At 40.1% G+C, this 14,587-nt stretch overlaps 1 protein-coding gene across 1 annotated transcript in view; it reads left to right on the top strand.

Moving 5' to 3' along the window:
• Positions 1-14,587, top strand: part of SLC26A7 (solute carrier family 26 member 7) — a 118,537-nt gene that overhangs the window by 68,187 nt on the left and 35,763 nt on the right. The window contains exons 7-10 of the mRNA XM_030304438.2: positions 796-943; positions 2,830-2,943; positions 11,387-11,464; positions 12,469-12,564. Coding sequence (XP_030160298.1) covers positions 796-943; positions 2,830-2,943; positions 11,387-11,464; positions 12,469-12,564 — 436 coding nt within the window. The remainder of the gene's footprint in view (positions 1-795; positions 944-2,829; positions 2,944-11,386; positions 11,465-12,468; positions 12,565-14,587) is intronic.

Here is a 14,587-nt window from a genome sequence, read left to right as displayed (position 1 = left end):
CATCAATTATCTTCCCTTTTGTCCCTACTTTTTCCCCAGAGGGATTTTTTGTTTGTTTTTGAAGAGGAAGTAAGTCTTCCAAAGTATCATCAGGGATATAAATCAACAATGATACCTTGGCTCAAGTGCTTTTCAAAACACAGTAAGACAATGGCTGGGTATTAGTTGAAAGAAATAATTTAAACAGTTCTTTAAAACTGGGAAACAGCTAACTGTGGCCTGTATTTCACAACGGAGGGTAGATGGAGCCTTTATCCACATTTTTCTTCACATATGTGATGCATAGTGAAGTGTACTGTGAAAGGATCGAGTTAAAAACATAATTAAGATTATGAACTCAATGGCGAAGTTAGGGATTAGCTCAAGAATTATAGCTCACAGTAAACCATTGTTTGTACAACACTGTAGTACTCAGGGCAGGAAGTACAGTCTCTAACGCCTGCCAATTAAATATTTGGAAAAGTTCGAATGAAAGAACACTCCAGATTTGCTTTTGTTCTGGTACAGAACATTTTCCTTGAGTCAGAGTTTCTGTAGTGTAAAACCTGAATTCCCTGGGCGTAAATGCCTGATGGACGCATGGAGCTGTCGCCATGGCGATCCTTGTGATTTTGCTTTTCTGCTAAGTAATATTGAAAACAAAGGGCTTCTCAGGGCAAGGCTGCTTGGTTTTCACACGGGTGTTTCACTTTTTCTATGTAAACTTCATAGTCATTACCACAGTTGAATTCATTGCAAGTTGTTACAGAAATTACATGAAAGTTGATGACTTCAGCATGGTTTTTCTTTCCACAGAATCCCTCCACCTAGAGCTCCCCCAATGAATGTCCTCTCTGCAGTAATCACTGAAGCTTTTGGAGTGGCACTTGTCGGCTATGTGGCCTCCCTGGCTCTTGCTCAAGGATCTGCCAAAAAATACAAATATTCAGTTGATGACAACCAGGTGGAGTATACCCCAGCCCCTCTCCCCAGCTGTTGTATCATGGTACTCTTTACTCAGATCCTGAGAACGTTGAACTTACGAAAAATGTCACTTTCCTAAGTGTATAACAATAATGGGTAGAACATAGAAAATCTCAAAAATCATCCATAGAAAGCTGAAAATCTGGCCTTCATGGGTTGGTTTATAATTTATCATTTTTTCTCCTAGGAAGAGGGACATCTTGATGTCCTTTTTGATTTTAGGAGGGAATCTACATATATTTATCATTGCATTCTGACTTAAAAAAACCCGTGAATTTCAAAGTAACAAAAACACTAATATTACTTATTCTTTTTTTGCTTTGCCTTTCAATTTTTTTAAATATATAAAATTTATTGTCAAATTGGTTTCCATACAACACCCAGTGCTCATTAATATTACTTATTCTTGTTAGTAAAAAACTAAAGGGTACAAGGGTTTATTCTAAGAATACCAAAGAATGAAAATTTTATTGATCCTATTTCTGAATCTGCTCGTGCTAGTTTCTTCTTTCAAGCCTTATGGCCCTACATTCCTGCACAGGTCGACAGGGACAGCTGTGGAATAGTGGTTAAGAATGGCAAATTACCTGTGTCTAAATCTCACTCCGACACTATGTGCCCTTAATTGTTTCTGTGTCCCAGTTTTGTCATCTGCAAAAAAGCAGATTTATTCATTTAACGGATGTGTATTGAGCTCTACCATGTACCAGGCACTGGTCTAGGAACAAGGGACACATGCTGTATAACACAGACCATGTCTTTCTCCATCTCAGTCCTCCCAGGCCTTCCTTGGTACACCAAAATCTAACACCAGATTTTTCCACTTCCTTCTCTGCTCTGCTTTTCATATTATTCTTGTTTACTGTCAGCATCCCCTAATTAGAGTGCCGGCTCGCTGGGGACAGGCATACGTGTCTGTTTTGTTGGCTGGCAAGAGCAGAAACAGGTAAACATTAGGTGGCCGTTGCAATAATCCAGGTGATACTTGATGACTTGGATGTAGCAGTGCTGGAGACAAGAAGTAGACAGATTATGGATTGGTTGTGGATGCCATCTGGGAAAAGGGGAAGGAGTCAAAAATAACTCTAATGCTTTTGGCCTAAGCAACTGGAACTTGAGGTGGGGAAGAATGTGGGAGGACACGACTGGGGATGGTGGACAGCAATAAACCAGATTCAGTTAAGTTTGGGATACCTGTCAGCCATCCAAATGGAATGCCGAGAAGCAGGTTGGCCATATGAGTCTGGAGTTCAGAAGAGTGGTCCAGGCTGGAGATGTAGACTTGTGAGTTGTCAGCATATATTTGGATACGTAGGATCAGAGAGAGAAATGCTCCCATACTTGTGATTGGTTTGGTGAGAAGGAGCCATAAAGATAATTGAGAAGGAGTGGTCAGGGAGATAAGAGGAAAATAGGAGAATGTGAGGTCCTAGAAGGACCTAGAAGGAGCCTTTAAGGAGGAGGAAGTGAGCAACTATCTCAGATGCCGCTTTTAGGCCAAGTAGGTAAGATCTAACCACTGAATTTAGCTTTGGGGGTGTCATTGGTGGAGTGGTGGGGGCAAAAGCCTTGAACATCGTGACTTAAAAGATGGAGGAGAAATGGGCAACAGAGACCATAAATCCTTGTACTTCCCTATAAGGTGGTTACAAGCATTAAATGAGTAAAATGCTTGCAACAGCTTCTGGCTCATTGTAAGCACTCTATAAAAGTCAGCTATTTTTGTAGTGATGGTTAAGTCACAACAAATGGGGAGAACAGAAATGGGATACAAACAAGCCTCATCCTTTGACAGGATGCACCTGTGGTCACCAAAAGTTGATTGTGATTGAGTAATGGTATATTCTCCTATTACCCATCTTGTAGGAATTTTTGGCCCACGGCCTCAGCAACGTGATTCCTTCATTTTTCTTCTGCATACCAAGCGCCGCTGCCATGGGAAGGACGGCTGGCCTGTACAGCACAGGGGCAAAGACGCAGGTAACCTCATTGTTCAGAATGGGTCAAAGCACTTCTGGTAACTCTCCCTCTTGGACAGTGGGAAAATTGAGCTTCTCTCTAAAGACCTGGAAGTATTTTCACTTCTTCAATTTTTTTTTTCTCTAACTGGTTTCGAGAAAGTTTGTCTGTCTGTCTGTCTCTCCTATGAATGATCCTCCCAGAAGCAGAATGACTAGGCGAGCAGTCAAAAATCCTGTACTGGTGGCAGCTTGACTGTTGGCAACGTTTGAATAAAGCTCCCTCTAGTGGTGCCGTTGATTTTGTTTTTGGCTAATCTAACCAGTCCATTTGAAAAAACTTCCATTTTTGTTCATTTTTCCTTTCAATGAAATGAAGTCAATTATAGGCAAAACCGGTCCTTGATGCTGACATTCCTGTCTAGAGAGATGTACAGGTAGATAAATGAGTAATAAGTCATCTGTGCACATTTTAGGCTAAAGAAACAATCAGCATACATTTTTAGGAACTGAAATCGATTCAACGTTTGTTGACAGCCTGCTGTATACCTGGCATTATGCTGGGTACCAGTAAGCTGACGATGGCGATAATGAAGGTGTTGCCATGATTTTGATGACGATGGCGGTAGTGTTGGTGGCAGCATTCGTTGAGTTATGTACCAGGCACTGCGCGTCATACTTGTTATATAAGTGAAGTCATTTAACCCTTTAGGCAACTCTGTGAAAGAGGCATAATTATTATCCTCAGTTTCCACACGAGAAAGTTGAGGGAAAGAGGGTTAAAATAACTTGCTCAGGTCACAGAGCTCGTGAGTGCCAGAGCTGGGATTTGAACCCAGATAGATCCACCTCACCTCTTGCACTTTTAAGTACTATTTCATATAAGAAAATTTATGTATATGTTAATGTAAGAAGTTAATATTAACAGCTAACCATTTTTAAAACAATACGCATTTATTTAGCATTGGAATTGAGTGAGAATTTTTTTTAAGTTTATTTATTTATTTTGGGGGGGGAGGGAAGCTCTGAAGGGGCAGAGAGAGAGAGAGAGAGAGAGAGAGAGAGAGTCACAAGCAGGCTCGACACCATCAGCACGGAGCCCGAAGTGGGGCTCAAACTCACAAAGCATGAGATCGTGACCTGGGCCGAAATCAAGAGTTGGATGCTGAACCAACTGAGCCTCCTGGGTGCCCCCAAAATCTAGGATTCTCTACTAGTTTCCACCTGGTTTCTCACAAGGGGTCATATATTCAATTTCTGCTCTTCATATTCAAGGTAGATAAATAAAGTGAGTGGCTAAGGGCATGGATTCTAGAGCCTGGACTTGTTTGTGTTCTGGCTCACCACTAGTGGTTGAGTGACCTTTCTGACCTAACTGGACTTGGGCTTGGCTGTTGAAGTATTTGTTATAAAGATTATATGCTTTTTGTTATAAAGTATACATGCTTACTTAGCCCAAAGCCTGAGCACTAAATAAATACTCATTCATTGGTAACAATGATCATTGACTGTGTTGTTATTATCGTTAAATATTTTTATTAGAATAAAATCTTTCCAGAACCTTTTATTTAACATTTTAATATTAAAACATCCTGGTTTGATTGGTGTGCAGTAAGGCAGTTTCTATTCCAAGCTGCCCCTCTAACTTGCTGGGGATGTTGAGTAGGTTAGCATCTCCATCCACCACATGGACAAGAGAAGGTTGGTGTAGACTCTGTGAGGTGTCTTCCCCCTGAGTGTGTACCATACCTAGAGTTTCCTTAGGCATCTACTGCTTTTCCAATGACTATTCTGGTAATAACAAAACTGTCTCATGAATCTCTGTAGCTTTAAATATTCAATGTCTCAAGGAGACAATACATTGAGAAAACATGTAGTTATTTTTAAATCTTGGACTTTTTATTTTTCATTTAAGTTGGGCATAAAGTTGCTCAACTAATGGAGTGGGGATGGAGAAGCACCTTTCTCTGTTCTGCAGGCCACATGTTTGAATGATAAGAACAACAGAACTTTTCTAAGGACTTTTCAGAGTTATTTTTCTGCCTGGTACTTTTTTTCTGGACTCCAGAAGAAATGAAAGAAATCTCACAAAACACAACTTCAGAGAAATAAACGAAGCTTAGCAGGAGATTATTTTCATGCTGTTCTGCTTGTTGAGACGGTCACCAATCTGTTCAACAATTCCCATTAAACTGCACAGAGAAGGAATCTGATTTAATGTGCATACCCAAATCGAAGATGCTTTCCCATGGTAGTCATTTTAGACCTTTAACACTGCAACTGTTAAGTTTATGTGGGTATAACTGATAACTGACATGATTTGAAGAAGGCACTGGGGAAGCCAAGGCCTTAAAAGTTTTTCTTTTTAAATAGGCTATTTGTGAAACCAGTCTTCTGTGGGACAAGACTTCACAAAACAACCCTTTAAATGCCTCTGTCTTTTTTAGGAACTAGAGTTATCCCCAGCAAATTAATCAAGAAGACCTAAAAACTTTTCAACATTTAAGCTAATGACAAGTAATTAAAGGAGCAGTGGGAACCACCTTCCATTGTTAATTATTTCACTAACTTTTTCTTATTCAGAAACATTATTAGGCAGCATCTGGGTGGCTCTGTAGGTCAAGGATCCGACTCTTGATTTCAGCTCAGGTCATGATCTCACAGTAGTTAAGACCCAACCCTGCCTCATTCTGCGCTGGGCATGGAACCTGCTTAAGATTCTCTCTCTCCCTCTCTCGCTGTCCCTCCCGTTTGCACGCATGTGTGCATTCTCTTTCTCTCTCTCTCAAAAAAAGAAACATTATTGATATTTCTCTATAGAAAGTTATTTTTTTTTAATGTAAACATGATCTTGTTACGTCCTCCTAAAGCCCATAGAAGGCTTTGCAGAGGTCTCAGAATTCATACCTGTATTTACCTACAAGGTTCTGGGTGCTTCCTTCTATAGCCTCATCTTGGATTCTTCTCTTCCTCTTTCTTAGCTCTGGGGCTGCAGGTCCTCCTTCCTTCCTGTGGGCCACAAGTGTCTGTGGCTGCCTCCCCTTCCCCTCTAAGTGAAGTCCTCCCGTCCTTCATATCTCACTGCCCCTTCTGGCACAAGTGTTCTTCTCTTCAGGGTCAGTTGTACACAAAATGTTTGTCAGTGCGATTTATATGATTCATGCCTACCTTCTACCCTTGACTTAAGCTCCTAGAAAACAGCGTCCTTGGTGTCTAGCCCAGGACTCAGCACCTAGTAGGTATTTGGTAATTATGTGTGGAAAAAATGAATGAAAAATGAAAACATTAGATAATATTAAACTAGTCAGTTTTGCTGACATTAAGAAGGGACAGGTGAAGGGTGCCTGGGTGGCTCAGTCAGTTAAGTGTCCGACTCTTGATTTCAGCTCAGGTCATGATTTCACAGTTCTTGAGTCTGAGTCCCCATCAGGCTTCCCACTCTCAGCACGGAATCCTGCTTGGGATTCTGTCTCTCCCTCTCTCTCTCTCTCTCTCTCTCTCTCTCTCTCTCTCTCTCTGCCTTTCCCCTGGTTGCGCATGCTCTCTCTCTCTCTCTCAAAATAAATAAATCAAACTTAAAAAAAAAGGGACAGGTGAATACATGGAGTTTGTATTGGGACTTATAGTACATTTGAAATCAGGAAAATCCCACTTGAAACCAGGCTCGGGGTCACAGACTTTAGAAAAGTGCTGTCCAGGGGCACCTGGGTGGCTCGTCGGTTAAGCATCAGACTTTGGCTCAGGTCGTGATCTCACAGTTTGTGGTTTTGAGCCCCGCTTCGGGCTCTGTGCTGACAGCTCAGAGCCTGGAGCCTGCTTCAGATTCTGTGTCCCCCTCTCTCTGCCTCTACCCACTCACACTCTGTCTGTCTCTCACTCTCAAAATTAAATAAAACACTAAAAAAAAAGTAAGAAATAAAAGAAGAAAACTGCTGTCCAGTAGAAATGTAATACGAGCCACATAGGTAATTTAAATTTTCTAGTTGTCACGTTTTAAAAAGTAGAAGAAACTACTAAAATTAATTTAACAATACATTTGGATTTATCCAATGTAGTCAGAATATTATTTCAACAAAGAATCTGTCCAAAAATTGTCAACAATATGTTTTATATTATCTTCTTATTGTACTAAGACTTCAAAATCTGGTGTGTATGTTGCATTTACAGCCTATCTAAATAAGGACTAAACACATCTCAAATGCCCAAGAGTCACATATGGCAATATTAGTGCATTTAGGACCATTTTACATACAAAAGAGTTGATGGTAAAGCCTTTCATTGCTTCCAAAAATCAAATTAAAATGTTTGAATTGAGGGGCGCCTGGGTGGCTCAGTTGGTTAAGCGTCCGACTTCAGCTCAGGTCACAATCTCGCGGTCCGTGAGTTCGAGCCCCGCATCGGGCTCTGGGCTGATGGCTCAAAGCCTGGAGCCTGCTTCTGATTCTGTGTCTCCCTCTCTCTCTCTGCCCCTCCCCCATTCATGCTCTGTCTCTCTCTGTCTCAAAATAAATAAACTTAAAAAAAATAAAAAAAAAATGTTTGAATTGAAATAACAAAAGATACCGAGTATTTACTACCAAGTGCCACAGTCAGAGCCCAAACACAGTTCTATCCTCCACACGTTGAGGCCCTTTTTACAGTGATTCCCTTAAGATCTGAACATGCTGAGCATGGATGTCTAGGAATAAGAAGGTCTCGGGGCTGCCTGGACACACCAGCACAAAGCAATGTGGCAAGGTCTTGCTTCTGTCCTTCCCTCTGAAGATCGTAATCATGGGAGGGAGCACACAGTACGCCCTGGCTCTCTCCCCTCTGCATTTCCCTTTGCTTCCAACAGAGTAGATACACTGGTGCTCTGCGGGCAGTTTGGGAGGCTTCACCGAGCCATGAAGGGTGAGAGGCAGCGTCGGCTGTGGGCAAAGCTCGGTCACAGCCAGAAACAACAGCTGGCGTGTTTTCCCGCAACACTCAGATTGCCTTTGGGTTCTAATTGCCAAGCTCTGTTCCTTTATTCTTTCGAATTTGCCTTATTGCTTCCAACGTCTTTAAAGCTGTCTTCGTCTAGCCTTCATGACCCAACATCCACTCTCTCCATCTGCCCTTTCCCGTCACTTTGGCCATTCCCCTACTTTCCACAAAACTGTGCATATAGTGCACTCTCAACCAACTTTGCATCTTTTGGCAACCATTTAGGAAGGAAATGGCTGGCATCTCACTCTTCCTCCGGCCATCTAGATAGGTAGGGGTAACACTAATGTTTGCAGAGTCCCCTCTGTAAGCAACCTACAACATATATGATATATGTAATAACGTAACAAGAAGAAATGTAGATTTCATTATCCTTTATACAGAATTAACTCAATATAAGTAGTTAGATTTTAGAGCAAAAAAATGTCTCTAGTTATTTAGTTAGTATGACCCGGAAAGAACTGAAGAGTAGCACACCTAGACAGTGTTTGCCCTGTACATGACTAAGGGTGCAAACACTTGTCGTTACTAGTTACAACCTAAGCCAACTTGAAACTTACTAAGAAGAGAACACTTAAGTGGTGTTTGTTTTCTGAGTTTAAAAAAAAAATAACAAGGTTCTCTCTTGTTTTGAAGGTTTATTTATTTGAGAGACAGAGAGAGAGAGAGCAGGGGAAGGGCAGAGGGAGAGGGAGAGGGAGAATCCCAGGTAGGTTCTGCACTGTCAGCGCAGAGCCTGACGCAGGGCTCGATTTCACAAATTGTGAGACCATGACCTGAGCCCCAAATTGAGAGTCTAACGCTCAATGACTGAGCCACCCAGACACCCTGGTTCTCTGTTGTTTGGTTTGCAACTTACCTTTACAGTTTTTCTCTTGGTAGATCAGAAGTACATAAAAAGCAACATTTCATATGCAAAGTACCAGATATTCAGAAATCGGGTCATACTTGAAAATACAGCTCAACTGTGTTCCAGAAACCTGAGGTTAGACAAGTCTATGATAGCACCGCAAATATCTGATCTGTGTTCAGCCTCTTTGCACAGTTACTGAGTGGGCCATATATAAATGATGATTTGGACTACATGATCTCCAAGATTTTTACAAATCCATGTTTCAACATCTGCGGGTCTTAGCTATGGAGACAACGAATGTCAGTATTTTGAGAGCTTAGAGGGAAGGAACTATTATATCATTGATTTCTATGAACTAGAGACACTGGACAGAGCTGATAAAGATTTCTTGTCCAATTAGGTACACTTACCTTGTGAGCGAGGGCATCAATGTTTGGTGAGGCAAAGTGCATTGAAGGAGCCAACCTAAGCCATTTGCTTCTGTGGTCTATTTCACTGTATGACTTACCATCAGACCTACACAAATAAACTTTTTTACCCATAGTTTATCATCCTTTGCAAGTAACATCCATTTAGTTCTCAATTCATGTTGACAGTGTCTGAAATCATAGTTCAGTGAGTGCACAATTTGATTATTGATGTACATACAAAGAAGCATGTGAACGAAAGGTCAGTTAAATATTTGAGAAAAGCCCAAAGGTAGTTGTAGTTTACTGTTTTTAAATAAAATTAGGTCTTAATTTCTATAGCAGCTTCAGTGAATTATAAGGTATTTAAGGACTTTAAAATACATTTGGCTTTATGGATCCCAACTTGGCTCATAATCCACATGCCTTCTCACTCCTGAACTCTACGATCTTGGTCAAGTCACTCTGCCTCCCTGTGCCTCAGAGCCTTCCAAAGAGGTTTAGACTATAGCTGCCAAAGTTCACGTCTGCAACTAAGATGAAGGGTTTTATTTTTAGGTACATTGTAGGTATATGCACGAAGAGGCCCACAGAAGGGTACATGCTTTCATTATCCTTTGTCATGACATACACTTTAGCATCTGGTGTCCTTTTCTTTCCATAAACATGCTGAGTCACTGAGCTAGTCGAATGAATTCTATGATCTGCTCTCTGATCTGCTTTCTCCAGCCTAATAGAATGTCAGACATATTATGCTGTTTAAAAATTCTTATGCAGTGGGTGATGGACATTGTTGGGATGAGCACTGGGTGTTCTATGGAAACCAGTTTGACAATAAATTTCGTATTAAAAAAATTCTTATGCAAAATCACCAATCATTCCTAAATGATCAGTACTATAACAGTTTGGTATACTGTGATTTGTTTGATGAGTGATCTTAAATCCCTAATGACTTGTTTCCTACAGAAGGATTTTCTTTCCCCTTTATATGCTGGGGAGTGTCAGAGATGAGTTCCACTAAATATGAAAGGAGCCAGTGTCTACTGTGACTTAGCTTAATGGTTTTGAGTTTCATCTATGCTGTTGCATGTATTATCTGTTCTTTTTTTTGCTGAGTAGTATTCTACTGTATGGATGTACCATAATTTATCTATTCACCAATTGGTGGGATTTCACTTATTTATCATTTTTGGTGTTTATGAATAAAGCTGCTATAATTATTTGCATATAGGTATTCTCATGAGCATATGTTTCATTTCTCTTAGGTAGTTCTGGGACACATGTAAGTGTATGCATAACTTCATAAGAAACCATCAAACTCCTTTCAACGTGGTTTTACTATACTGTGTTCCCACCAGCAATGTCTGGAAACTCCAGTTGCTCTAAGTCCTTGCTGACCCTTGATATTGATAGACTGTTTACATATTAATTTTTCATTTTAGCCATTGTGATAGATCCTGCTTCCCTGTCCTATCCCCATAATGATATTCTGGGCATCTTTGTGGTCCCATGAAAGCCCTCTTTTCTCCTGTTAGGCTGACAGTTTGGCCAAATGTTTTTATTAAGTCATGCACATTCACTTATGTGAGATCAGGTTCTCTATCAAGTGGAGCATAGCTAGGGGTCAGGTGTTCTGAATTGCCTTTTGTCAGCAGGTTGAGTTGGTTGGAACACGACACTAATGACTCTTCAGGATTAATAAAATTAAGCCTATTTCACTATGGAGACTGTTCCTATAATCCCGTATAACTGCTTCATCCTAGAACCCTTCCTAACAAAGAACTCCAAAGAGAATAAATGCTTCGGTGGAAATTTATCATCAGCAGAGAAAAAAACTCTAAGCTGCATATTCAGTTATTATTCAACCTCGCTACGAAATGAAGAGAGTCAAGTTGAACAACAATGGGCTAAAGGACTTTTAATTGAAATGTCACTTTCACTATTAAACAAAAAAAGCCATTGCTGTGATGTGTGATAAAAGTTGATGGTGTCCTATTTCTTTGCGTGGAATTGCTTTTCTCTCATCACTGACTTAATTTGATTGCACCAGTTTGTCAGCTGTCACGTTTGGGTTTCCTCTGCTGCAAAATACAGATAATGGTAGTCTATGCAGTTAACAATCATGCACTAACATTTGGTTTTTTATAATCAAGATGAACTAAGAATTATATTCCCCCATAACTTTGGAATAATAAGAAAGTCCAACACTTTCTTTTTGTCTGTCTTGTACTTTACAGGTGGCTTGTTTAATATCTTGCGTTCTTATCCTGATAGTCATCTATGCCATAGGACCTTTGCTTTACTGGCTGCCCATGGTACAGTAGTCCTTTTTCAATATCTACTTGTCAACATTACTTTTAATGAAATCATTGTATATTAAAATGTCTTACGAGAGTGGATTCAATGATCCTGCATATGAAAGCCACGTGACATAAGTAATGATTGAATGAAGGAAGGTGGACAGAGGCCACCTGTGATGGGGGCGGAATGGGAAAGGACTGTGGCTGTTTTCTATTTCTTAGGCTCACGTGTAAACATGGCATTGTGGAATTAAATTTATTCTGGGCTCATTTGGAGGGGAGAACTGGGCAATCTCTGTTATAAGAAATAGGCTTTGGAAGAGCTTTATCAGAACTTGGACTGTTGGAAAAAATGTGTGCAGGGCAATGGAGTAGGAAATCAAATACATCTTGCCACCTTTGATACATCTTTATACAAACTGATTCAGAACACCAGTGTTAACCAGTGTTTACCTTGCTTTTCATAAGCCTGGGGCACCAATGTGACCCAAGTAAGTTCCTGGTCTTCTGGGGGCCAGAGACCATCTCAGTCCTGTCTTGTTCTAATTCTTCATTCATATAGTGAGAATAAATCATTTCCACAGGAGGATCATCTAATAATCAAGTTCACCTTTCCAGAGAGTTATAAATTCTTCAGGTGAACCAGATAATTGATATTGAAGGCAATTATCAAGGATATATAATATAAATATTTAATTTTCTGCAACAAGTTTCAAATGGCAGTAGATAATTAAAGAGTACATTCAGCTATATAACATACACCCTTACAATTCATGACTTTCCTTTTTTCTTTCTTGTGTTTTAGAATGGCGTAAGTTTTACACTGTGATTTTCTAGAATGATAGTATATTCCTAAAGTACAATAATAGGTTGGGTCTAAACAAAATGGTATTGTTTTAGTCTTCTAAATGGTGATTGCTTTCTCTAGTAAGTACTTTAAAAACAAACAAAAATACCTTGGTCCTTTTAATTCAGATTAAAAATCTTATCTTCTTCATCAACTTATTTCCTATTTATAGTGTGTTCTCGCAAGTATTATTGTCGTGGGATTGAAGGGAATGCTAATACAGTTTCGGGACTTAAAAAAATACTGGAATGTGGATAAAATTGATTGGGTAAGTAGATATTTGACCTAAATTACTGTCTTTGGCTTGACCAATGTATTGCAAAATCAGCTTTTAATATTTTTATTTGCAGAAAAATAGTTTTGGCCATTTGAGACTTGTCCGCTACTTGTAAACTACTGTTTATTTTTTTCAGACTATTGAGGCATTAAAATAGAATATGTCTTTATAAGAAACAGAAGTGGAATTTTGTCCTATTTTGATGTTTTGTTTGAGAACTTTGAAGTTTACTTATTTATTTTGAAAGAGAGAGAGAGTGCAGGCGGAGAAGAGGCAGAGACAGGGAGAGACAGGATCCCAAGCAGGCTCTGCATTGTCAGTGCAGAGCCCAACATGGGGCTTGAACTCAAGAACCGTGAGATCATGACCTGAGCTGAGGTCGAGTCAGACACTTAACCGACTGAGCCACCCAGGCACCCCTTTTGCTTGAGAACTTATAAAGAAATGCTAGCTAAATTGAATGGACTGGAGATTCTCAATTTCCATTATGAAGTGATTCTGGAAGTGAAGCTCATCAAGGAAGTGCACACTAATAGAAGACATATGAAGAACTGTCATTAATTGTTAAGAAACGTGTTACATTAATATAGGGTGAATGTATATTTTTAAAAATTTTTTAAAGTTTATTGACTTATTTTGAGAGAGAGACAGAGAGAGCAAGCAGGGGAGGGGCAGAGAGAGGGAGAGAGAGGATCAATCCTAAGCAAGCTGTGTGCTGTCAGCACGGAGCCCTACACGGGGCTTGAACTCACGAACCATGAGATCATGAACTGAGCCGAAACTAAGAGTTGATGCTTACCCGACTGAGCCACCCAGGTGCACCAATTGGGAAAGAAATAAGGTTCTGCAAGGAAATTGTGCGGCCCTACGTTTAGCCCTTGCCACCCCCTATAAAGACTCCTCTACCTAAAGGAAGGATAGCTTCATACGTTTGCCAGCAAAGGAGGGACAAATGGATTTGAAAGCCCCACTCCAGCAACAAAGGAGTGTATCTGTGGGCACATGTAAACTTAACAGTGACCATATTCCTTCTAAACATAAAAAGGCTCATTTTAGTTTTAGAGGGGTTACATTGAGAGGAGCATTATGTTAATTGGATATTAGGGGATTAAATCATACTGAACAATGATAAAGTGTGGCTTCTGCTAACAGAAATGTATGACATACTAATTCTAGAGAAATGTGTCCGTGTGGGAGTATCCAAAATTCGTTCTCTTTCCCATATGGGTAAAGTATTTCGTAAGTACCTTCTCTTTATTGTGACATTCATCATATTGAAATGCAATTAGCTATATATCCCCCCTCCTTCAGAATCTTTGTTCCGACTTTGGGTGCCTACTTTGTGATGGTGCCCACTTTCGTAATACTTCTCTCAAGGTTCAGTACCCTCCCGCAGTACAATGCTGGGTGCTGCCGGAGTCCAGTTCCAGCAGGTCCAGGGGTTCCCGAAGGATGAACGGCGTCGGCGAAAAAGTGAAAAAAATAAATAAATAAATAAATAAATAAATAAATAAATAAATAAAAATGGGCACAGACAACAGCAGCGTGTTGAACTGGCCGCTTTATTGTGGCAAACGTGGCATTATATTTGTTAGCAATTTCCTCGTAGCGGACGTCATCTACGTTTTCTGGCATTACCTAGTTCTAAAAATGTGCCAATGTGTAATCACCCTTCAAGGAATAACATGGTTATTTTCTCATAACGTTTCCTCCTGCCCTTCGCTTATTGATTAATTTCTTCATATTATTTTCATTATGTATCTACATTTATCTATAATCTATAAAGCATTTGCTTTGCTGTTTTCGTGAAAAGCCATCTATCTCTCAACACCTCAAGTGGAACAGTTACAGGGAAATGACCTCTTAGTTGTTTTCCCGAACCATTTGTGGTTTGAGGAACAAAAGTGTTCGCCTTGGTCCGAGGTGCCAGGAGGGGGCCAAGAGGGCCTTAGAAACCCACGCCTTATACATTCTCAGAGAGACAATGCACCTAGGAACTAATGAACCATTCTGT

The sequence above is a fragment of the Lynx canadensis genome, chromosome F2, assembly GCF_007474595.2.
Source record: "Lynx canadensis isolate LIC74 chromosome F2, mLynCan4.pri.v2, whole genome shotgun sequence".
Taxonomy (NCBI): domain Eukaryota; kingdom Metazoa; phylum Chordata; class Mammalia; order Carnivora; family Felidae; genus Lynx; species Lynx canadensis.
Note: the sequence above shows the minus strand (reverse complement) of the source record. Positions and strands in the feature narration are given on the sequence as shown.